This window comes from Sesamum indicum, linkage group LG9 (genome assembly GCF_026168435.1).
Source record: "Sesamum indicum cultivar Baizhima isolate 11 linkage group LG9, ASM2616843v1, whole genome shotgun sequence".
In the NCBI taxonomy this organism is placed as follows: Eukaryota; Viridiplantae; Streptophyta; class Magnoliopsida; order Lamiales; family Pedaliaceae; genus Sesamum; species Sesamum indicum.
Genome location: NC_142665.1, coordinates 946459 through 968053, shown reverse-complemented (window position 1 = coordinate 968053; position 21595 = coordinate 946459). Strand labels below are relative to the sequence as shown.

Genomic DNA, 21595 nt, shown 5'->3' with positions numbered 1-21595 from the left:
TATTTGCCCGAGGTTCCAGGGAAACTTGGTCATTTTGATTGTGATAGATTTGTCTTATACAGGACCCATGCATGTGTTATTGCATCAAATCAAAGTGACGCCACGAACAGTACTCATGTGGGCTCAACGGAAGTCCAAGATTATCAAACTTGGGTAAAAGCCGCATACTTGGCTATTGGTATCCTCAATATGTCAGTAAACCAACATTTGGACGATTCTAATCACATATTTCTAAATTTAAATTTATTTTGGTAGAATATGAATTAATTATATTATAAAAATAATATGTTTATAATATTTGATTCAAAAAAATATTTATTTTATAATTAAATTTAATTTGAATGAGACTTTTCGGATTCATACGAAAGACAGAAAAATCTTCTCTCATTCTGTCGTTGCCTTCCAAGTTGAGATGAGTAGCTGTCAAGTCGAATAATAACGCGGATAGAGAGATGCAAGAAAAAGGCCATTTGGAGGTTCAGACGGGAAGAAAATCTACTAAAGTGTTGGGTCATTTGATATATTTGCCTGAATAGTATTTTTAAAGCTACTAAGGTAAGCAGAGACTGTTCTAGTGAGAGCCATGGCAACCACTTCGCTCCTATTTGCCGTAGCTAAGAGGTAAAATAGGATAATCAATACAAGTTCTCTTTTATCCTTTTCCAGTTAGATCACTAATTAGAAAAAAAAAAAATTGTATGTCTGTTTATCATCTGATCTGAAATAATCATTGTTAATTACCAATTAATTCCATTGTCCTTGCTTGAGTTGAATTCAATTCTTATACACTGATGAACCAGTCAGGTTCTTGCAACTCGTGTCATTTCCAATTTCTTGTCTTGTGGTAGATTGGAAGGCAAAGTAGCTCTAATCACCGGCGGAGCCGGCAGCCTCGGATCAGTCACAGCAAAGCTCTTCCATGAACATGGTGCTAAAGTCTTGATAGCCGACGTTCAGGACGACAAAGGCCATCTCGTCTGCCAAAATCTTTCTCCAGAAAGCGCATCTTTCATCCACTGCGACGTAACAAACGAATCAGACATCCGAAAGGCAGTAGAAACTGCGGTGTCCATTCACGGTAAGCTCGACATCATGTTCAACAATGCAGGAATCGTGGACCCCGTGATCCCCGACATGCTTAACTACAATCAAACCGACTTCGAGCGCGTGCTTCGTGTGAACGCCGTTGGTGCCTTCTTAGGCACCAAGCATGCTGCTTGTTTCATGAAACAAGCGAAACGGGGGAGCATCATCAACACGGCAAGCGTTTGTTCGGTCATCGGTGGGGTGGCTACGCATGGCTACACAAGCTCAAAGCATGCAATTGTTGGGCTCACCAAGAACACTGCTGTGGAGTTGGGACGTTATGGGATCAGAGTTAACTGCGTGTCGCCTTATGCGTTTCCTTCGGCCATGTCAAGGGGGTTCTTCGAACGGGACGAGGATGATCCGATAGATGACATTGGTTCCAATCTTGAGGGAGTGAGTTTGAAGCCGGAGGATGTGGCTGAGGCGGTTGTATATCTGGCGAGTGATGAGTCTAGGTATGTGAGTGGGCATAACCTGATTGTGGATGGAGGGTTCACTGTCATGAATTCAGCTCTCACTATGTTCAACAAATAAAAGGAAATTCTATCCCACATCGAATTTGGTTGAATTTACATTATGATTAGTAAAATACACTTTATGTGTAATAAGTTTACCATTAAGTTAAATGACAAATTATATGATAACACTTGCTTTATAATTGATATAGTTCAATTAAATTTAATTTAAAAAAAATTCATAAGTAATTATCCTTTTCATTCTGATCTTAGGTATCATATCTTGTCAAAGGCATCGAGCAAAAAAATACATGTATTGAAATCATTATATGAATATAATGTTTGTTTATCTTACACTTTTTGTCTTTTACCTAATAATAAATTCCAATTGAAAAGTTTTTAATCTCCGTAACTAAACTCTATTAAAAATGATAGAGTACAAACTTTGTTCGCTCCTAAAAATCACAAGTCGCTTATTATTTGATCTAACTATCTTAAACATAAAACATGTCATGCTTAATGATGTTGGTCAATCGTATACATTGGGATGATATATTTATATTTCCTTATTTATTGTCTGTTTATACAGATCACTCGTATCTATTAAAAAGTTATAGAAACCAATTCTAACAGCCTTTAAAATCTAAAATGCCCCTATTGATTTTGTCAAATTTTAATATAATTTTTTGGATAAACGGTGTAATTATACGTAGATTCCGTATAATTTGAAAAATTATATTTAGTACTCCTGAAATTTGCTCCTGTCTAACAAATAGGTCCCTTCATTATTTACTGAATTTGTTAATATTAATAAAAAAACTTAATGAAAATCGATATTTAATCTTCATTGACTTATACTGGCTTATAGCAGGTCAAACAAATTTTTTTGTAACTAAACTACTCTTATAACAGTAAAAAGATTCATCGTCACATGTATTAAGGTGTGAAGATATATAAGGATAATTTGATCATAAAAAATTTATTTGATATGTAAAAATCAGTAATAAGTTACTTGAAGGTAAATATGAGGTTTTATTCATCATTTTTGTTAATATAATCAAATCTAGTGAATTTTAACTAACGATTGGACTTATTTTTGTTAGACAGAAATAAACTTTAACGATACTGGATATAATTTTTTAAACTAAAGAAAATTTATGTACACTTACATTTGAAATAAATCGATTATGCATTTTTTGAAGCCATTTATTTTGGGTAAGAATTTAGATGTAAGATATGCTTATATGATGTTTTATCCTGATTTTTTCTTATCACATATTTTAATTTTATGAGAAAATTGATAATACATGCAACAAAAAAAAAATATTATATATAGTCGTGTCAATGTTATGTTATATCTTAATTTTTTTATTTTTTTTTATCACTGTGTCCTTGTCGTGTCCATGGTTCATCTTTTTTGCATTTTTATTTTCAATGGCAAACACGTATATTTCAAATTTATTTAGGTTTTTTCCCATTAAAAACTGTAAAATCAAATTAATAAATTTTTAATAAAAATACATATGAATAAATATATTTTTACTTTCATTACTATCTCAGAAATCAAAGCGGAAATGAAAACACAAAACCCATTATTAATTTTTATTTTCTCTCTCTAATCTTCTGCCGTTGCTGGTTTTATCAATTAATCGTAATGAAGCTTCAGCAATAATCTAATTACTTGCTCTCATTACCAGTGTTAACCTTTGGAAACAACACTTGACGGCAGTTTCCTTACCTCAAGCCAGGGCTTTAGTTTCTCGAAGAGCGGTTTCGAGATTTTTGATTCGATGATTTCTTAGATGCTGTTCATCCCAAAATTGAGCCCTGATCTGTAAGTTCTTTATCAATTTTTTTCTTTTAATAATTCTGAGTTTTTTGTATTAGGTTTCCTGAAAATATGTGGGAAAATTGATATATAGTTGAAACTATTACATTGTCAAGCTGGGTATCAATTTTATTTGTTGATTTTGAGCTCAATTTAGGAATAGATTAAGTACTCTGTTAGGGTTTGAAGATATTGAGCTCGAAAAGAACGTGAACATGGTGATTTATAGTTTGTTATTCCTTTTTATTTTTGACAGTTGTGAGTTGGTTAAGTAGATAACTGGGGATAAGAAGTGCAAGAAATGGTTTTGTTTTGTTTTGCTGAGAATTGGGTTTTGTGTAATTGAATGTTTTGCTTGAGAGGATATAGACCTTTTTATCTGACTCATTATGTAGGTTTGCTTTTAGCTTGTAACCATCCTCAGCTCTGGTTTCAGAATGTGTAGTTTATTGCCAATTCTAAGTTCTTTCCTTCATTTTTCCTTCTTAGGTTTTATCAGAGGAGGTAAGAATTATGTCGAGGCAAATGCTGCTTGTTTTTCTGTTGCTGATATTGATTATCACATCCCAATTTGAATGGAGGCAACAGTTAGTTAGTGATGTAGATGCAACACGAAAGGAATCTCAGAAGCAGCAGCAAATTTCACAGAGAGAAGAAGGTGTCAAGGAGAAGGTAATTCTATCCTGCTTCTGATCGTTGAGTATGGTATTTTTCAATGGGAACTATCGTAACCAATTATGTGAATGTCTTGGTTGTCATGTGAAATTGTTATACATCATAACCAATTGGTTGGTCTGCAAAAATTTGCTTCAGGTGCCGCACTTTAGCTAATCTCTGATACAAAGCTGATGTACTTTGGCCCCCTCCAACCTAATGTATAACATAATTGCGCATCATATTGTTTCTTAATTTCAGCCTTGGGAGAAACTTAAACCTTATTGAATTTTGCAAACTGGCTGTAGGTTGCCATAGAATACATTTCAAAACAATCATTCTTTTGACCTTCTGTTATTGAGCTATTCTTGGTACACTGAATTACCATTTTCAAACTTCTTATCTGGAATTTTTTTTAGTGTGGTTACTTAATCTGGAAGAACTCGTATGATTAATTATGTTATTTAATATGTTGGAATTACGTACCACTTGAACCCCACGAATCTCCCCCTTGTTTTCCTTGGCCTGCAAGAGACAACTAAACACCTCTGCACACAATATAAATAGATAAGAGGAAAGGGGGTCACCTTGATGGATACCCCTTTCTGGTTGGATGAGCATAAATGAGCAGGTGACCGAAGAAACACAGCATGATTAAAGCTACAACGTCATAGTGAAAGCCTAACTTAATAAGCATATTCTGGAGGAAACACCACTCTATCCTGTCGTATGCTTTACTCATATCGAGTTTGATGGCTACCTGACCTTACCTCCCTACACTCTTTTTTTTTTTAAGAAAATGATTGACCTCAAATGCAACTAATACATTATCGTTGATTAGTCTTCCCGGAATAAAATGCGGATTGAGAGGCGATATAATATGATTCAGGCATGGTTTCAACCGATTAGCTATAGCCTTGGAAGCAAGTTTAAAGACAACATTACACAAGCTAATCGGTTGAAATTGGGTGACAAACTCAGGATTTCTGCATTTAGAGATAAGCACAATATGAATAAAATTCATAGAGAAGTTAAATTTGCAATGATTAAGCAGGTTAAGCACATAACGGTTAGTAGCATCACCTACAATATGCCAAGAGCATTGATAAAACATAGGTGGCATACCGTCCGGGTGAGGGGATTTAAAGGGGAACATTTGATGGAGGGCAAGTTTTACCTCTTCAGCAGTGAATTCCTCAAGCAGCCGTCGATTCATTTCTGATGAGACCCGGCTCGGCACCGTATTGATAACTTCCTCCAACCCCTCCTTGGTAGGCTTAGCTGATGAGAAAATAGTGTGGAAGTAGCGTTGAATGACCCCCTGAACCAAGGTTGAGTCCTCCCACCATTGGCATGTTTCATCTCAAATACATTCAATCTGGTTAGTTTTTCTACACGGTGAGGCTTTTGCGTGAAAAAACACCGTGTTCCGGTCCCCGTCTGTCAGCCAAGCCGCTTTCCCCGCTGTTTCTATTTAATCTCCTCGGCTGAAAGCAATGTTTCTAGATTAGCTTTAAGAGAGCTAAGACGAGTTCGAGACTCCTCTGTGTAGTTGGCTGACTGAATGGAAGAGATTTCATGTTCCAGCATTTCAATCCTTTTCCTTGTATCTGGAAACTCCTTGCTCCATTTGAGCAAACCAAGCTCACACCCTCTAGTCATTGCCGAAGGTCAGTCGGCGCCCGATAGATTCATTCCATGTGTCTTTCACCGCCTGTTCACAATCCTTAGACTTAATCCAAAGCTTCGAAACATCGTGGCGTAAAGGCTGGGTTTGGAATCAGGGGTGATTTCTCCAAACGGATATCGGAGCATGGTCATAGTAAATATGGTCAAGATGCTCTGCTCTAGTTCCCGGCCATTGTGTATTCCAACGATATTTATCAACTTCTGCAGGTTATCTTATCGCAGGAGAAGAACATCCAGAGGCTGAACGAGCTTGTTCGGAGCCTCAGAGAAGAATTGCAACAGTGCCAGAATTATAATAAAACGTTCGAAGGCACTTTCAGCTCGTTGCAGAAAAAGGGTATTCAGCTTGAGAGACAGCAGATTCTGGAAGACTGAACCTGCAAACTTGAAGTCTGTCTTATGTGCAATAGTTGAACTTTGTCCATCCTTTATAATATTTCTTCATTTGTAAAAACTCTGTAAAATCTAATTAGTTAAGGAATATTACTGATGCAGGGGTGGCAAATTTCACCTGAATCCCCTGATGTGTGTTAATATAAGCCTAATTAGTAAAATTCCATTGGCTCTATTTTATTTAGGGGTGGCAGATGAGTCGAGCCGGCTCGACTTTGAGCTTTTTTCGAGCTCGAGTCGAGCCAGCTCGAGCTCAAAGAATGTTGTTCACCAGCTCGCGAGTTGGCTCGCGAGCTGGTGAATATTTTTTATTTTTTTTTATATATGTTTTAATTTTTGGATTCTTTATATATTTAATTTTATATTTAATATTTGATCAATTTTATAATTAAAATTGACCATATATTATAATTATTAATCAATATCATATATTTTATTTTAGATAATAATAAATTATGGTACTTTTATTTATACATTAAATCTTTATACTAAAATAAATTTAATCAACAACTTAGTAAATTATAATATTTTTTAATTAAAATTATTGTTTAATATTATATATAGAACTTTATGTTATATTTTAATATATATTTGTATTACGTTAACATTTTTTAAATTGACAAGTAATTGACTTATAATTTTTTATTATTTATAATTTTTTGTCAAAATTTAGTAATTCCTATGAATTAATCTAAAAATCATAATAATAATAATAATAATAACAACATAATAATAATAATAATGATAATAATGATGGTTGAACAATTCTAATTATTATTTTATTATATATATAATGAGATTAAAAAGTTTAACCTAATTCAACGATACACCGTCTTGAATGATTATATTTATGTTCTAAGTACGATATCTCGACATCCGTATACACAATAAGTCTAAAATTTTACCAAATGTATTTTTTTATAATTTTTATCATATCTAACGGTTTGATCTGAATTTTGATGGTCCGATTAACCCATGTTGTTCAACAATGTAAGATGATAGTTACATCAATGTTATACTAATATTTATAAATATATAAATTTTGCAGATTGTGAATATATACTAATTTCAACTATATCTATGTGAATTTTTATAATTTGATCTCATGATTTAAAATAATAATAATAATAATAATGATGATGATGGTTGAACAATTATAATTATTATTTTATTATATATATAATGAGATTAAAAAGTTTAATCAATAATTAAGATATTTTAAAATTCGGACCACCTGATTCATACGAAATTTAAATATATATAAGACTGTGTCCATTAGATTATATCAAACGATATGATTTAAAATCACATGACTTGATTCAACGATACACCGTCTTGAATGATTACTCTTATATGCGAGTACGATATCTCAACATCCGTTTATCCAATAAGTCTAAAACTTTACCAAACATATTCTTTTGTGAGTTTTATCATATCTAACGGTCTGATCTGAATTTTGATGTCCCGATTAATCTATATTATTCAATAATATAAAATGATAGTTATATCAATGTTATACAAACATTTATAAATATATAAATTTTACAGATTGTGAACATCTATTAATTTCAACTATATCTATGTAAAAATTTTATGATTTGATCTCATAATTTTAAATATTAATAATAATAATAATAATAATAATAATAATAATAATAATTATAATAATAATACCAAAAGTCAAATAAAAAACCCCTCTTTCTCTTTCTTTTCATCGTTTCTTCTTCCTTTTTCTTTCTCTCTCTCTTTCTCTCTACCTCCATTCTTTCCCCTCTCTTATTTCTTCCCCAAACATCTTAGAACCCTAGCCCCCCAAATTCACGGCAACAAGAAAAGCTCGTCGGCAGCGACGAGGTAATCCTTCTCTCTGTTGACACAAGGTTGCTTCTGCAATTGACTGGTGCAAAATATCCTAAAAATCTTATCTTACAAACTAAAATTTTAGAAGTTTTACAAACTAAAAATATTTGGAATTGCTTTTGCCGATATCACCAACGAAAAGTCCGTTTTTGCTGTTCTGTTGTTGCTTGTTGCTGTTGTTGTTGGTTGTCGCTGCTGTTTGTCGCTCGCGTTCGAGCTCGAGCTCGTGAAATCGAACTCGAGTTCGAGCTCGAGCTCGAGCTTGAAGTTACAGAGTCGAGTCGAGCAGCTCGACTCGTTGCCAGGGCTAAAAGATTTTTATTTATGTTGAGAGACGGCACAAACTCATTTGATCTGCATTCCAGTTTGCCTGATGGAAAATTATGATCAAACATTGTAATAGAAACCACAAGAATTGGGCAGGCATTGGCATTGCTTGTAAACAAAGATGTTATATCATATCATCTCATGAAATATATATACATACTCATTTATAGATGCATATTTAAATTTGAATTTTCTTTTCTAGAATACTTCTGAAATAGAAAAAATATTTTACATCAACTATGATCACAATATTATGTTCTTTTTTTTTCATAATTATTATACATTAGATCAAATATTACTATTATATTCTTATATCATGTCCAAATCACATTTAAAACCATTTTTATCTCCATTAGATCATTTTATTTGATTTTTTCTCATTATGATGAGATGACATCATAGCCTTATTATTTATTTTTCTGGCTTCTGCCCTTACTCACTTTTTGCTTTTGCTTTTACTGGAGCAGTTCAACACATTTTTGGCTACATGGAATTTCAAATCAAACATACAACCAACAGAGTGATTTAAAATGGTAAATTAGCCCATAAATTTTGATTTCTTATTATTCAAAAGCTCTTTTCCTTTCTATTCTTTGAAGATTTAGGAATCGGAAAAACTAAAGACAATTAGGGACACAGAATTCCTAATGAACCATGCGCGTTTTCTTATCCGAATATTAAAGTCCACTGGATCATTGGCTTATTAGCCCAAACGTTGATGGGCTATAGAGCCCAATTCATCTTTCCGTAGGGCAAAGCCTAAAAGCCCAATCCAGTTTCGACAATGGGGTCTGCCGAGTTAACTCGCCGTCGTTCATTTCTCACTCGTTCTGGTCTTCAGCTGAACTCTTCTCGACTGATATTGATATGGATGGAGGGCCCAACTTTTGTGACAGCCCGATAGCGACTCGCCCCAAGCGTAATACTCGCCTTCCAGCCCGATAGGAGACACAAGGAACCTTAGTTATGTTAGTAGACGTGAGGAACAAAGAAATCAGAAAACAATTCAGCAGAAAAGATTTCGTTTCCGTTACTCAAATATTCCGTTTGCTCCGACGTACGTTTACCGTTCGCAATTTTCCGGCAGGTTTTGGCCGGTGCCTTTATCAGATGTCAAGAAGAGGATGAAAGCCCTTATCCTCTGAATGCGCAGAGGATGCACATATCACTGTCCCTGTAAGCTCTCATTCCCCTCTTTTAATTTAAGTATTTACGTATTTCTCCTGCTTGAAGTTCACATATGTTAGTGGTAATAAGCGTTTATGTATTGAGTGGTAACAAGCGTTTATAATTACAATTAGTTAGTCAAGATTTTATCTTTTCAGTGAATAAATGAAACCCACGTCTGCCTTGTTATCAATCAAAGGAGAGTGAATGCTAGTAGTGAAGAAATCATCAACACATCTGTAATTTAGTTTTTCTTTCAGCTGTTAATTCGCCCCAATTAATGCTCTCAAGTTTTCCTTTCACTTTCAACTAATGCTCAATCTTGAAGGAGAGCGTGGGCCTTTTTGCATGTTTACTATTATAATCAAGTGTTGTTCTATTGCAGGTAAGGTCGAACCTGCTGGAGATCATTCATATCATTTGTGTATGATTCAAGTTGGGTTGCAGCAACTGTCAAGGACTGCTCCATTTGCAGATTCTTTAAATTATTGTTCAAAATATATGGTCTCCACTTAACTGTTGTCTGTATATCAGAGTAGACGAGCATCTGGATATGGTAAATTTAGCCAAATTCCAGAGGTCTTCCAGCACCATCCAGTTATTTCAACTGATTCAAACACTATATCCAACTCTTCCAATATCTGGATGTAGTCATTTTACATCGATGTCGAACCAGAATCCTGATTCTTCAATCTCACTGTCAAGTTCAGAGCAGAGGGTTGCTGAACACCATGTTGCAATCTTTTGGGATCTGGATAACAAGCCACCAAAGTCATTTCCTCCATATGATGCAGCGATGAGGCTAAAGAAGGCTGCCCAGAAGTTTGGATTCGTCAAATATATGATTGCTTATGCCAATAGACATGCATTTAGCTATGTTCCCCCGTCAATTAGGGCACAAAGAAGAGAGAGGAAAACATGGAATGAGCTAGAGACCAAGGGTGTTGTTAAGCCAGATGAACCACACATATGCCGAGTTTGTGGGAGGAGATTTTATACGAATGAGAAGCTCATTAATCATTTTAAGCAAATTCATGAGCGTGAGCAGATAAAACGGTTGAATCAGATAGAGTCTGCGCGAGGGAAGAGGAGGGTGCAGATGGTGGGAAGGTATGCTATGAAGATGGAGAAGTACAGAAATGCTGCTAGGGATATTTTGACCCCTAAAGTTGGGTATGGTTTGGCAGATGAGTTGAAACGAGCAGGGTTTTGGGTTAGGACGGTTTCAAACAAGCCACAGGCAGCAGACGTTGCATTGCGAAATCAAATGGTGGATATGATGGACAGAAGACTCGTTGAATGCTTGTTTCTTGTATCCGACGATTCAGATTTCGTAGAGATTTTGAAGGAAGCAAGACTGAGGTGTTTGAAAACAGTGGTTGTGGGTGATATCAGTGATGGTATTCTCAAAAGGACTGCGGATGCTGCATTCTCATGGCAGGAGATTATGATGGGGCAGGCTAAGAAAGAGGCTGTTTCAGTTGTTGGAAGGTGGAAAGACCAAAGTGTGTTGCAAAGATTGGAATGGACATATGATCCTGAAACAGAGAAAAAGCTGTATTATTATGAAATTGAGAGTGAGGACTCTGATATTGATTGCATTAGTTCTGGTGAATATGGCTCTCTTCTGGATGCGGAAAACGATGATGCATGGTGGGTACTGGAGTCCAAACTAAATAATTAAAAAGACCTCCTGAACGATTGAAGTAATTATTTGATGACAAAGTGTTTCATTCTGACAACTTTAACAGACTCTGTTTTGTGTAGTCCTGAATGCTCTGACATTCTGGAAGGGAAAGTTGCTTTACTGTATCTTTCAGACATGGAAACATCTACGTCATTCTTGTGTCTTACATTAACACGTTAACGTTAGCAACTTTTTTGTGCCATCACAAGCATGATCCTACTCGATAGTACTACGAGTAATGAGATATAGTACTACTGGCAATGAGATAGATGGAATGGGCAACAGATGTTGGTCAGGTGGTTGTAAAAGTTGGCACTCTTGTTAGAATATCAGATAATTCTGATAATCGGCTTAATGCTCATCTGACAGAAGATTTTGTGGGAGGTCCTAACAATACTTTCCAACTTGCAATAAACAGGGTCTTGAAATAATTAAGATATGTACAAGTATATTCGCCGAAGTGAAATTCTGTTTCTTGAACTTGTAGTCAATTTCGCAAGGTTAATAGGATGAACTTTAGCTGCTTTCACTTGTAGCTGATTTAGAGCTCAACCCAGTTTAACAGTTCATACAGAAGAGACTGCAATCAATGTCTATATTCGTATAGTTAGTTTTATTTGCATTTGCACTGTAAATGACTGGGTCTATATCTTTGCTATAACTGTATAATGCTAGTGCAAACACTCCTCCTTTCAAATATCCTGTAAAGTAGTAACTAAAATCCAAAATTTGTATATGCACTTAGTGGTGAGGTGCACATTAGCAGTAAGATTACATCCATATGTTTCTGTGTTTTCCCACTCAATTCATATAAATATTTTCCAGTGAAATCCATGACAAGATGTCTTTCTCTATCCAACAAAATGGCCAATTCTTGATTTGTTGGATTTAAGATGTAAAATGCTATATTTTTTTGGTAGAACTGTAGCAGAAATTCTTGCTCCTACACTATCCTTCTTTGTTATGTGCAGATATAGAAACTGCCATGAATTCTGCAATGTACAAAGTTCAACTTGTTACAGCGGAGACATGAAGGATGTTAGGTTTTAAATGGAAACTGACAGATTTGCTGATGCAGGCCGTTGCTATCGACTGATCCTCCAACTTAAAACGCATTCATGGATAGCTCACTCTGGAGAAGGTGCTTTTTTAATTGGATTAACGTAGGAAATAATTGGCATTAATTTTTTTGTACTCGAAATAGGCTAAATTGGCTGGAGCAACTTTGGATTAGGTAGACTTGAAAGCCTAGCCTTCATATACACATCTACCTTCTCTATTACCATTAATGGGCAAATTAAGGCTTTCTCTGCATGTATCTGTTATACACACACATCTTTCACAGGGAATATGTAATATGATACATGATTACAGTAGGAAGAAATCGGGGGGAAGGAGTCGTTCATAATATGCCTTATTCTCAGGGGTGTCAGAGTAATTACACTGTTAAAGTTGTGTTAGTTCGTAACTACAAAGTTGCTTTGCTTTAATATCCAGTGTGATGGCAGTTAGGACTTTTAATGTGAAACTTAATTGCTCCTTGAATGTAATGTGTTAACCAACAATGTGAGCAATGAATGAAGCCTATTAGCAGATTGTGGTTGCAAATATTTACTAGAATGTTCATTCTGCCAGCAAGCTTCTTGTGATGCCTTCCCCTACAATTAATAACATTTTCTGGCCTGAGTTTTAATTAACACTTGTGTTTCTACCACACCCCTCTTCCTCTTTAATACGGCTCAATTCATTTCTCTAGTTTTTTGTATCTGTCCCTCTTTGTCAAAGGTGGAAATCCATAACCAATTTTGAAATTTAAGAAAGCCTGTTATTTTCTATCTCTAGTGTTCTTGTTCTATATATAGCCCTTTGAAGCCATGAAAGTAACATCAAAAACACTACTCTCAGAATTCTTCCCTTTGTCTGCCTGTTAAAAGGTACAATCTTGAACTAATGAAAATTGTTGTTTCCTTCACTGTTTCATTGGATTATCTTGATTGTTACAGTCTGTTATTTTCCTGTCTGAACTTCATTTCTGTTTGATACCTGTTGAAATGTATAAGCTTGAACTAATGAACGTATGTTTGTTTCACTGTTCCATCGGATTTTGTTAATTGTTGTAATCTGTTGTCTTCTTGTCTGACATTCACTTGTTGTTTGATGAAACTAATATACAGGTTGCAAGAATGAATTGCAAAGCTGAGAGCTCGAAACTTGAGCTGAAACTGAAACTATCCCCACCAAGGGATCGTCGGCAAGTTCTTTCACCTGGTGGTTCTATTGCTTCCAACGAGTCATCTCCACGAAGCTCGTGTGTGTCCCGAGAAGCGAGCCCTGAGGAAGCAGGATGCCTTTTCGGAAGATGGGAGACAAGTCCCATGATGCCGGTCGGCTGCCCGAGGTGCCTAATGTATGTTATGCTATTGCAGGAGAATCCCAAGTGCCCGAAATGCAAGAGCACCGTTTTGCTGGATTTTCTGAATGAAGATAGTACTAGGAAACTCAAGAAGTGAAGTAGCAGAAATTAGCAGTTATGTGTTTGAAAAAGATTCTTGGTTCAGTGTTTTGGTCACTCCTTTTTCTTCCCTTGAATTCTTCAGTTTTTTTCACCTCTTTTTTCACATTTTTATTCTTTTATAGTTTCTTTTCATCTCATTTTGTGTAATTCTTGGATGAATCGATTTTAATAGAATCTGTACATCTAAGATTATTGGATAAAAAACACCGAAAATGTGGTCAGAACCATCAAGCACAGTACAATTTACGTGTTTTACTTACTGTCTCAATATTTAAATTTTAGGGATAATTACAACCTCCTTCCTTGAGGTTTTATATAATTACATATCGACTTCCTGTGAGTTAGAAAATTACATCTAGCAACACTGAGTTTTGCTTCCGTCTAATAAATAAATTTTTTCGTTAAACAAATTCATTTTTGTCTATATTTACAAAAAATTCAGAAAAAAAAAAGAGTCTATATTTCCCTCTGATTGACTTATAGCTGATTGACTTATAGCTAACTTATAGCAAGTCAAATAATTTTTTTTATGACTAAATTACCTTCATTCGTCTTAACACATTAATACAAGGAGGTAGATTTTCACCATTATAAGGGTAGTTTAATTCGAAAAAAATTTATTTGACCTGCAATTAATCAGTTTTAAGTCAACGAATGGATAAATATCAATTTTCATTCAGTTTTTTTATTAACATCAGTAAATTTAATGAATTTTGAAGCAAACATCAAGCTGCTAGATGTAATTTCCAAACTACAAGGTATCTACGTGTAATTATACCAAACCTAAAAAGAGGGAAGTGTAACTATCCCAAAATTTTAATGTTGTTTTATTGGTTACAAATCTCCTCACAACCAACTTTGGTGTTGAACAAGGCAGGTGAAAGTAAAAGAGACGATCGGATAGGCTGTAGTTTTCTGGACGATTTTCTCTAGTCATATGTTAACCCCAGAAAATATAAAAAGAAAATTTAGACCCTTTAAATAATGTGTTTATGAATTTTTAAATAAATAAATAATAGAGACATATGAAGAAGCTCAAGTGACACTAAATGCAATAAAATGCAGTTGCAGCAAACCTTTCTGCTATAAATAATAAAGGTGTAAAAAGTTAATGGAAGTTGGTTCACTTCACATGCTTCTTGGAAGCAACCAATAGCCATCAAATTCAAGCATTCAATTGCGCACCACTATCAACATTTTCAACTAGAGATTAAGTTTTAGGTGCCCCATTAATAGTTAGGGTTTGGGGGGTTAAATTGAACCCCTCTAACAGCTGTTGATGGTAGTAGAAGAATGTCTCTAATAACTTCGGAATAAATTGTGAAAAATATTCAAATTTAGTTGTAGTAAAAATTAAATTTGTTTGAAGATTAAGTGAAAAATATATTTTAAAAAAACCCCTTATATTTACAATTTTAAAAATAATTGAAAAGTAATACAGAATTGCTCATAATTTTTACATAAATCAACTTAACTTGTGCATTTCAAAAGCAAAAACTATTAAGTTAGAACACTCTTCTTAGCTTATTTTTAACAAAATATTAATAAAGACCCTTTAAATTCAATTACGATAAGGTCTGAATTTTACAGATGTGTAATTATGTTAGTATTCATAGTTTTGAATGTCAGTTTTTAATGGTGATGACTAATTTCTAAGCAACTATACCAATCGAACTTTTATGAACTGGAAGGAAAGTTTAGCGTAGGTTGTTTCACAATCATTACAGAGAGCTTAGAGAAAATTAGGACGGCTACCATATAAATAAGCAATTTAAAGACCATCGGCTCAAGGACTGATTTATTTTCTCAATGCAATAAACATTAGGTCCGGGCAGCTTACAATTATTGCACAGCTTTGCAATAAAAAAATCAAATAGCAGGCTTCAATCTGAAAACTTATATCAATATCATCTAAGAAACACTTTCAACATGCAGAGTAAAGGAGAACCAGGAGAAGGGCACCTTGCTAGCGCTAGCACTCACAGAGCAAGACAACAAAAACAGCACATTAAATAAAAAATAACCATCTGATGATAATTTTCTAGGGTTGATGACCAACTTAAGATTGTAGACTTTAATCAGATTCAAATGGACATGAGACAGTATACAGCAAGATTCCAACCATTAAGCAGCAACCTGACCAAAGAGGCTCTTCCGTATCTGCAATCAAATCAAAATGATTTAGACCAAGGATCATGGTTAATAACTTCACGAGCAATCTGAAGATGCACCATAAAGTTAAATCCTAATCATCAGCTAAAAATATACCAGAATAGTAAAATGAAAATTTAGTTGGGACAATGATTACATGTCTCTTACACGAATCCAACAGTATGTAGTATGTTACATGATGAAGAGTACTTCATGCATAGTAAAGTGTAACATGCAACATGAGGTACACTTCACAATTTCGAATTTTGCAAAGCTTCAACAAGAAGTAGATTTCCAGATCAGATACCGAGAAAGGTAAATGTGACGAGAATAAGGTGAATTGTGGGTACCTCTGGCAACTTTTTACGGAACACAACATCCAGTCTAGCATCAAGAGTGTTCTCAAATACAATCTTCCCATCTCTAGATGCCAACACAACACCGCCCGAGCTGGAAACAGAAGACATATAAAAGAGTCAAGCAAGATGTCAGCAGCTTCCAGGTTCCAACTCAGCCAATGCAAGAGCTCAAGCATCTCTAGAGCTTAGATGTCCACATTCATTGACTATACCCATCAAAGCAAACCAGTCATTAGAACAGTTGAATTACCAGAAAGGACCATGTGCATTGTGATGAGAAGGAGGGGGTGGAAGGTGAACATTATCGACAATGATCTCAGGAGGGTGCACTTTTGACTTCTCTGCATACTCATCCTTTGCTGATTGCAGGACAGACTGCACCAAGTGTACATCATCTTCTCGACAGCGCAATAAAACGGATGGCTCTTTCAGCCTCAACAAACTCTGAGATGCAAAAAATATATTTCCCAACAAAAGCAATGGATGATCAGATGGCAATAAGTTGGGTCTGAAGCCATTAAATGAAAATATGAATGACATTTTTCCAACTTAAACTCAATTTTACATTAAGGAAATTTTATGACCACTAATGCATCATAGCAAATATGAATAATTGAAACAAGTAACACAATAGTAGATTGGAAATTTAATCCGAAAAATTAAGTCCATCAATATACAACAATGGAGATTCAAAGGATCATGCCACATTCAATTTTCTATGCAATCTAAAGATATATACATTGCATCAGGGCTCAGTTTGCGCAACCTGGACAATGAGGTCCTTCAAAAGGTCCTTATAGTTATGATGATTGTGGCTAACATTCAAAAGCTCCTTTGATGCATCCTCCTTCATGGCATTGACCAAATCATCCTGAGCTTGAAGAACCTTGATTCGAGAAGCATTCAGCTGCATGGAGTACTCACTACAACATACCCAATTGCATGGAAATTTTAATCATATGATATCCAAAATCAGAAAGATCACAGGACATAAACTCTATAAGTTTTTGGGTTTCAATAGGAATGAGTTACATAACCACCAAGATGTTTCTCCAGAGGGTTTAAACATCAAATACTCATAAAGAGCTATAGCGTACAGATTCCCACATAAATTTCTCATGTCACAAGAGTTTGAGGACATGATCAGGAGATGACCTTTGAAAATTCTTGATGTAAGTTCTATCGAGATCTCCCAAGAAAATTGGGGATAATAAAGAAATTCAGCAGAAAATTAACACCACCATCAGCGGATCAGCAATTAAATACCCGCTTGATTGGATGTACTATTCATATTTCTTTTCATAATAATATTAAATTTCACAATATTCCGAATAAAATCGCGAGAAAATATTCAACTTGTGCTTCAACCAAACACACCGCAATTTAATAATCAAAGACACAAACAAATTAAAAAAAGTTTACATTTTTTTGCGAACTTGAACTTGTTTTTCTTTGCGCTCATACTCTTGTCTGATCTTTTTCTTCTCAGCTTCCACCAACTGCAACTTCTCGATATTGAATTCCTACACCAACAGCAAAACTCTAAAAATAGCGAAAACCAAATCATACAAAAAACCTAAATCAAAGGAGTCGGAACTCGAAATAGGTAAAAGTAGTACTTCTTCGGCAGAGACGGAGATCTCGTTGGCCTTCTCCTCCGCTTCCTGGCGGATGAAGCGGACCATCTGCTGGATTTGCTTGGAAACGTCAGCGTCGTTCATTTTGTCGGATCCGGATCGGGTTCTGACAAATCGGATTTGGGTTTTTCTCTTCCTCTGGAGAAGACTAGACGCAACTGGAGAGAAGTAGTTTGTTTGGGGGATTAATTGGCACGTTAATGGGAGTGCTTTACCCTTTAAATATATAGTTTCCTGTAACTAAAGTCGTGGTGTGAAGAAGCACGTTTTATCCCTGTACACCGTTTCTAACTGCTTTGATTTTTTTCATAAATAATTTTTTAAATTAATTTATCCTTATTATAACTATTCTAATTTGTAACAATTTATTTCAGATAAATTTTAAATTACTTGTAACAGTTCCAAGTTCTCGTAATACTATTAGGTGTTGGAAAATCAACAATCTAAAAAAGAAAAAGAAAAAAACAAATAAATCAATTAGCAATAGCTTGAGCCAAATATTTATTACATATGAAAATAAATCATATTCTAAAAAGTGTATAACAAAGGTATCAAATGAATATGGAATGATAGTTGTTATAAGCAATGTAACTCCACATTATGAAGAGTAACTAATGTCCAAAAAAGATACCATAAAACTCAGAACGTGAAGTAAAAACCATATATAATTCCAAAGTTGGAAGTCATTGGATCCATCCAAATGTGCACATAACAGCAGGGTCAAAGTTGTCTAATCACTACACACATTTATAAGCTGTGTTTGGAACAGAGAAAAAGTAGTGGTGGCTGGAAGTCCAAGTCAAGTTTCAAACACAAGTACTGTATATTCATCACGTTTTGAGTTGTACTTTAATACAAGTTGATTATAACCACAATGTCTGTTTTCTTTAACCAATTTCTTCCACTGATGAAAAACAACACTCTCAAATATACACGTGTTTAATTGATGGAACCATGATAATTTAATGGTTGAATTATTAATTTTAATGAAATTGTAGAACGTGGGGACTGTACATATGAATATATTATAAATTGGGGGTCTGTTTACATTTAGATTGATGATGAATTAAATATGAGATGAAATAAAATTATTATATTATATATTTGCATCGATAAAATTTGGAATAAAATTGATTTATGCTTACCTATAGTATATATTTGGGATAAAAAATTGTGACAATTTTTAAAACTATCTTCTCATTAAAATTCATAATCAAGATTTGTCAGTAATTTAAGATTTGTGCCCACGCACACAAGCCCTGTTGGAGCCATATCATATATTTATCAAGGTTTATAATAAACTTATGAGGTTAATAGCGAACCAGAACATTTACAAGTAAAAGAGCGATGAGGCCGGATGTTTCGCGCAATTACTTGAAGTAAACATAACCTTATAGTATAATAGATGTACAATATCTTACCTACTTGATTAATACTTTAATACCATTGAACCAAATAACATTTAATCCTGGTTGATTTTTTTTATGAGGATATTTGGTTAAAAAGTATCTTATAAAGATATTTTTAAGATTAAAAAAAAGGTTGGAGTTTATCTTAGAAAAAACTCATAATTAGTATAATTAAAATTAAACTAATTTATTAAAATATTAAAAATAAATTATGAACTCTTTATATATATATAAAATAAGCTCACTCAAACACCGTGTTAGTCTAAGTGGGGCCAACGTAGATAACAAGGGAAAAGATGGGATGTTTGACCTATCCAAAAATGCGTATTGAAGAGCAGAGCAGGCATATGTTGACGCACTCTCTCTCCTCTCTTTTTCTCAGCAGCGCCACACCACTCCACTCCGTATTTTCTCATGTTTTTGGTCAAACGCGTTCAAATCAGACGGGTCTATATACATACATATATTCATCAATTATTGCATCAAACTTTAAGTTAAAGAGCTCCCTCCCCCTATTTCCTTTACTTGTTCTTTTCGATTTAATTAATGTTGTAAATCCTATTATCCCATTCCACCCCTCTTTCCCACCTCTTTCTTCTCCTCGATCCTTTGTATAAATACCTCACTCTTCTCATCACCATTTCACCACTCTAATTCACTCAATTATCCAAACTAGTTGTGGATTTCAGTACTGCGGCCCCATGACTTCTCACCACCTTAAACCTAACAGTAACAAGCCTGTGATTATCCGAGAAGTGTGGTCCGACAACTTGGACTCCGAATTTGAGCTGATTTCGGATCTTGTTGATAGGTTCCCCTTTATCTCCATGGATACGGAGTTTCCAGGAGTCATCTTCAAGGTGAACTCTGCCCGTCACGGCCGTGGGTCCCGGAGGCCCTCTCCTGCCGATCACTACAAGACACTGAAGAAAAACGTCGACGCTTTGAACCTCATTCAGCTCGGCCTTACACTCTCCGACGCCGCCGGGAACCTACCCGATCTGGGCTCCGGCGAGCGCTTCATCTGGCAGTTCAACTTCTCCGACTTCGACGTGACTCGTGATCTGCACGCGCCGGATTCGATCGAGCTCCTGAAGGCGCACGGGATCGACTTCGAGAAGAACCGAGCTGCCGGGATCGAGTCTTGGCGCTTCGCGGAGCTGATGATGAGCTCCGGGCTGGTGTGCAACGATGCCGTCAGCTGGGTGACGTTCCACAGCGCGTACGACTTCGGGTACCTGGTGAAGATCCTCACGCGCCGCTCATTGCCCGGTGGCTTGGGCGAGTTCCTGGAGGTTCTCAGGGCGTTATTCGGAGACAATGTGTACGACGTCAAATACTTGATGCGGTTCTGCGAGAGCTTGTACGGGGGGTTGGAGCGGGTGGCCCGGGCGCTGGATGTGGAGCGGATAGTAGGGAAGTGCCATCAGGCGGGGTCGGATAGCTTGCTGACGTGGCATGCGTTTCAGAAAATGAGAGACGTGTACTTTATGGCGCAGGAGCACGAGAAGTACGGTGGGGTGTTGTATGGATTGGAAGGGTATTAGGATGCGACGTATAAATTAATTTGTGGACAATTGATCACTGCTTAAAACTAAAGTAATCTATTCTTTTATTAGTTGAGATTAGTGTACACAGTTAATTTGAGGCTACATCCAATTCCAAAGATTCAAATATTAAGAGTTTTGCACTCAACAATATATATTGCTGATATTACAATGTTTCCATCATCAATAATTTTATTATGGCCGTACATCTTTCTACTTTAATTTTACCATCTCATCTCATCTCATAATATATATATATATATATATATATATATAGTTTGGAGTTGTATCATAAGTTCGTACCACAATCTTCTAATATTCATATCAATCATAATAACAAGTTGAGGCTTATAAGATATAAGGGTGTTTGGTATAATAAGGTTTTTTATTGTTAAAATTATTAAAATAGACATGTATACTACTATAATCAAATAAATTATATTATTTTTTGACATATTTTATTTTAAAAAAATTAAAATGCTTTTATAAATAGTACACATTAGTTTAATTTCAAATAAAAAATTTAATAGATAATCTTTTTACAATAACAAAAAAAGATGACGAATTATTACCTAAACTTTTGAATAAAAATACTATATACATTCATGCTAATCGAATATTAGTATAGATAAATAGCATATGTTTTCTTTGTTAATGCAATGCCTATTGCTAGTCGTATAATTTATAATTTTTTTAGTAAATATAATATCAATATCAATCTTATTTTTATTTGAATATAATAATTTATTATTAAACAATGAATTATTTTCTCTTTTTCAAATGTCAAAAAAATTAAATAGTAAAAAAAGTTTTATAAATCCTAGAGAG

At 34.9% G+C, this 21595-nt stretch overlaps 5 protein-coding genes and 1 non-coding gene across 8 annotated transcripts; 5 read left to right on the top strand and 1 right to left on the bottom strand.

The window, feature by feature from the left end:
• Window positions 1-462: 462 nt before the first annotated feature.
• Window positions 463-1733, top strand: LOC105170046 (secoisolariciresinol dehydrogenase). The gene is made up of 2 exons (XM_011090637.3): window positions 463-621; window positions 849-1733. Exons 1-2 carry the CDS (start codon window positions 584-586, stop codon window positions 1621-1623), a joined length of 813 nt encoding a protein of 270 aa, XP_011088939.1. The 5' UTR covers window positions 463-583; the 3' UTR covers window positions 1624-1733.
• Window positions 1734-3100: 1367 nt separating this feature from the next.
• Window positions 3101-6269, top strand: LOC105170048 (peptidyl-prolyl cis-trans isomerase G). 2 transcript variants are annotated; one of them, XM_088884353.1, is made up of 3 exons: window positions 3101-3378; window positions 3862-4044; window positions 5938-6269. In XM_088884353.1, the coding sequence occupies exons 2-3, from the start codon at window positions 3886-3888 to the stop codon at window positions 6088-6090; spliced, it is 312 nt and encodes a 103-aa protein (XP_088740479.1). In that variant the 5' UTR covers window positions 3101-3378; window positions 3862-3885; the 3' UTR covers window positions 6091-6269. The 2 variants fall into 2 exon arrangements, with proteins under 2 accessions (XP_088740479.1, XP_088740478.1); XM_088884352.1 differs by having other exon boundaries at window positions 3105-3378; window positions 5923-6269.
• Window positions 6270-7817: 1548 nt separating this feature from the next.
• LOC105170049 (zinc finger (C2H2 type) family protein) lies at window positions 7818-13462 on the top strand. 2 transcript variants are annotated; one of them, XM_011090639.3, is made up of 5 exons: window positions 7818-7962; window positions 8763-9471; window positions 9848-11115; window positions 12228-12290; window positions 13324-13462. In XM_011090639.3, the coding sequence occupies exons 3-4, from the start codon at window positions 10016-10018 to the stop codon at window positions 12256-12258; spliced, it is 1131 nt and encodes a 376-aa protein (XP_011088941.1). In that variant the 5' UTR covers window positions 7818-7962; window positions 8763-9471; window positions 9848-10015; the 3' UTR covers window positions 12259-12290; window positions 13324-13462. The 2 variants fall into 2 exon arrangements, with proteins under 2 accessions (XP_011088941.1, XP_011088947.1); XM_011090645.3 differs by lacking the exon at window positions 13324-13462 and having other exon boundaries at window positions 12121-12260.
• LOC105170235 (protein GL2-INTERACTING REPRESSOR 1) lies at window positions 13201-13659 on the top strand. The gene is made up of 2 exons (XR_016067275.1): window positions 13201-13224; window positions 13324-13659. It is a non-coding gene; the product is annotated as a protein GL2-INTERACTING REPRESSOR 1 (transcript).
• Window positions 13660-15434: 1775 nt separating this feature from the next.
• On the bottom strand, window positions 15435-18018 carry LOC105170050 (V-type proton ATPase subunit E). Its single transcript, XM_011090646.3, has 6 exons — window positions 17794-18018; window positions 17597-17697; window positions 16941-17097; window positions 16425-16618; window positions 16166-16265; window positions 15435-15824 (listed from the first exon to the last, which is right to left on the bottom strand). The coding sequence occupies exons 1-6, from the start codon at window positions 17893-17895 to the stop codon at window positions 15789-15791; spliced, it is 690 nt and encodes a 229-aa protein (XP_011088948.1). The 5' UTR covers window positions 17896-18018; the 3' UTR covers window positions 15435-15788.
• Window positions 18019-19720: 1702 nt separating this feature from the next.
• Window positions 19721-20843, top strand: LOC105170051 (putative CCR4-associated factor 1 homolog 11). The gene has a single exon (XM_011090647.3). It carries the CDS (start codon window positions 19922-19924, stop codon window positions 20765-20767), a length of 846 nt encoding a protein of 281 aa, XP_011088949.1. The 5' UTR covers window positions 19721-19921; the 3' UTR covers window positions 20768-20843.
• Window positions 20844-21595: the final 752 nt, after the last annotated feature.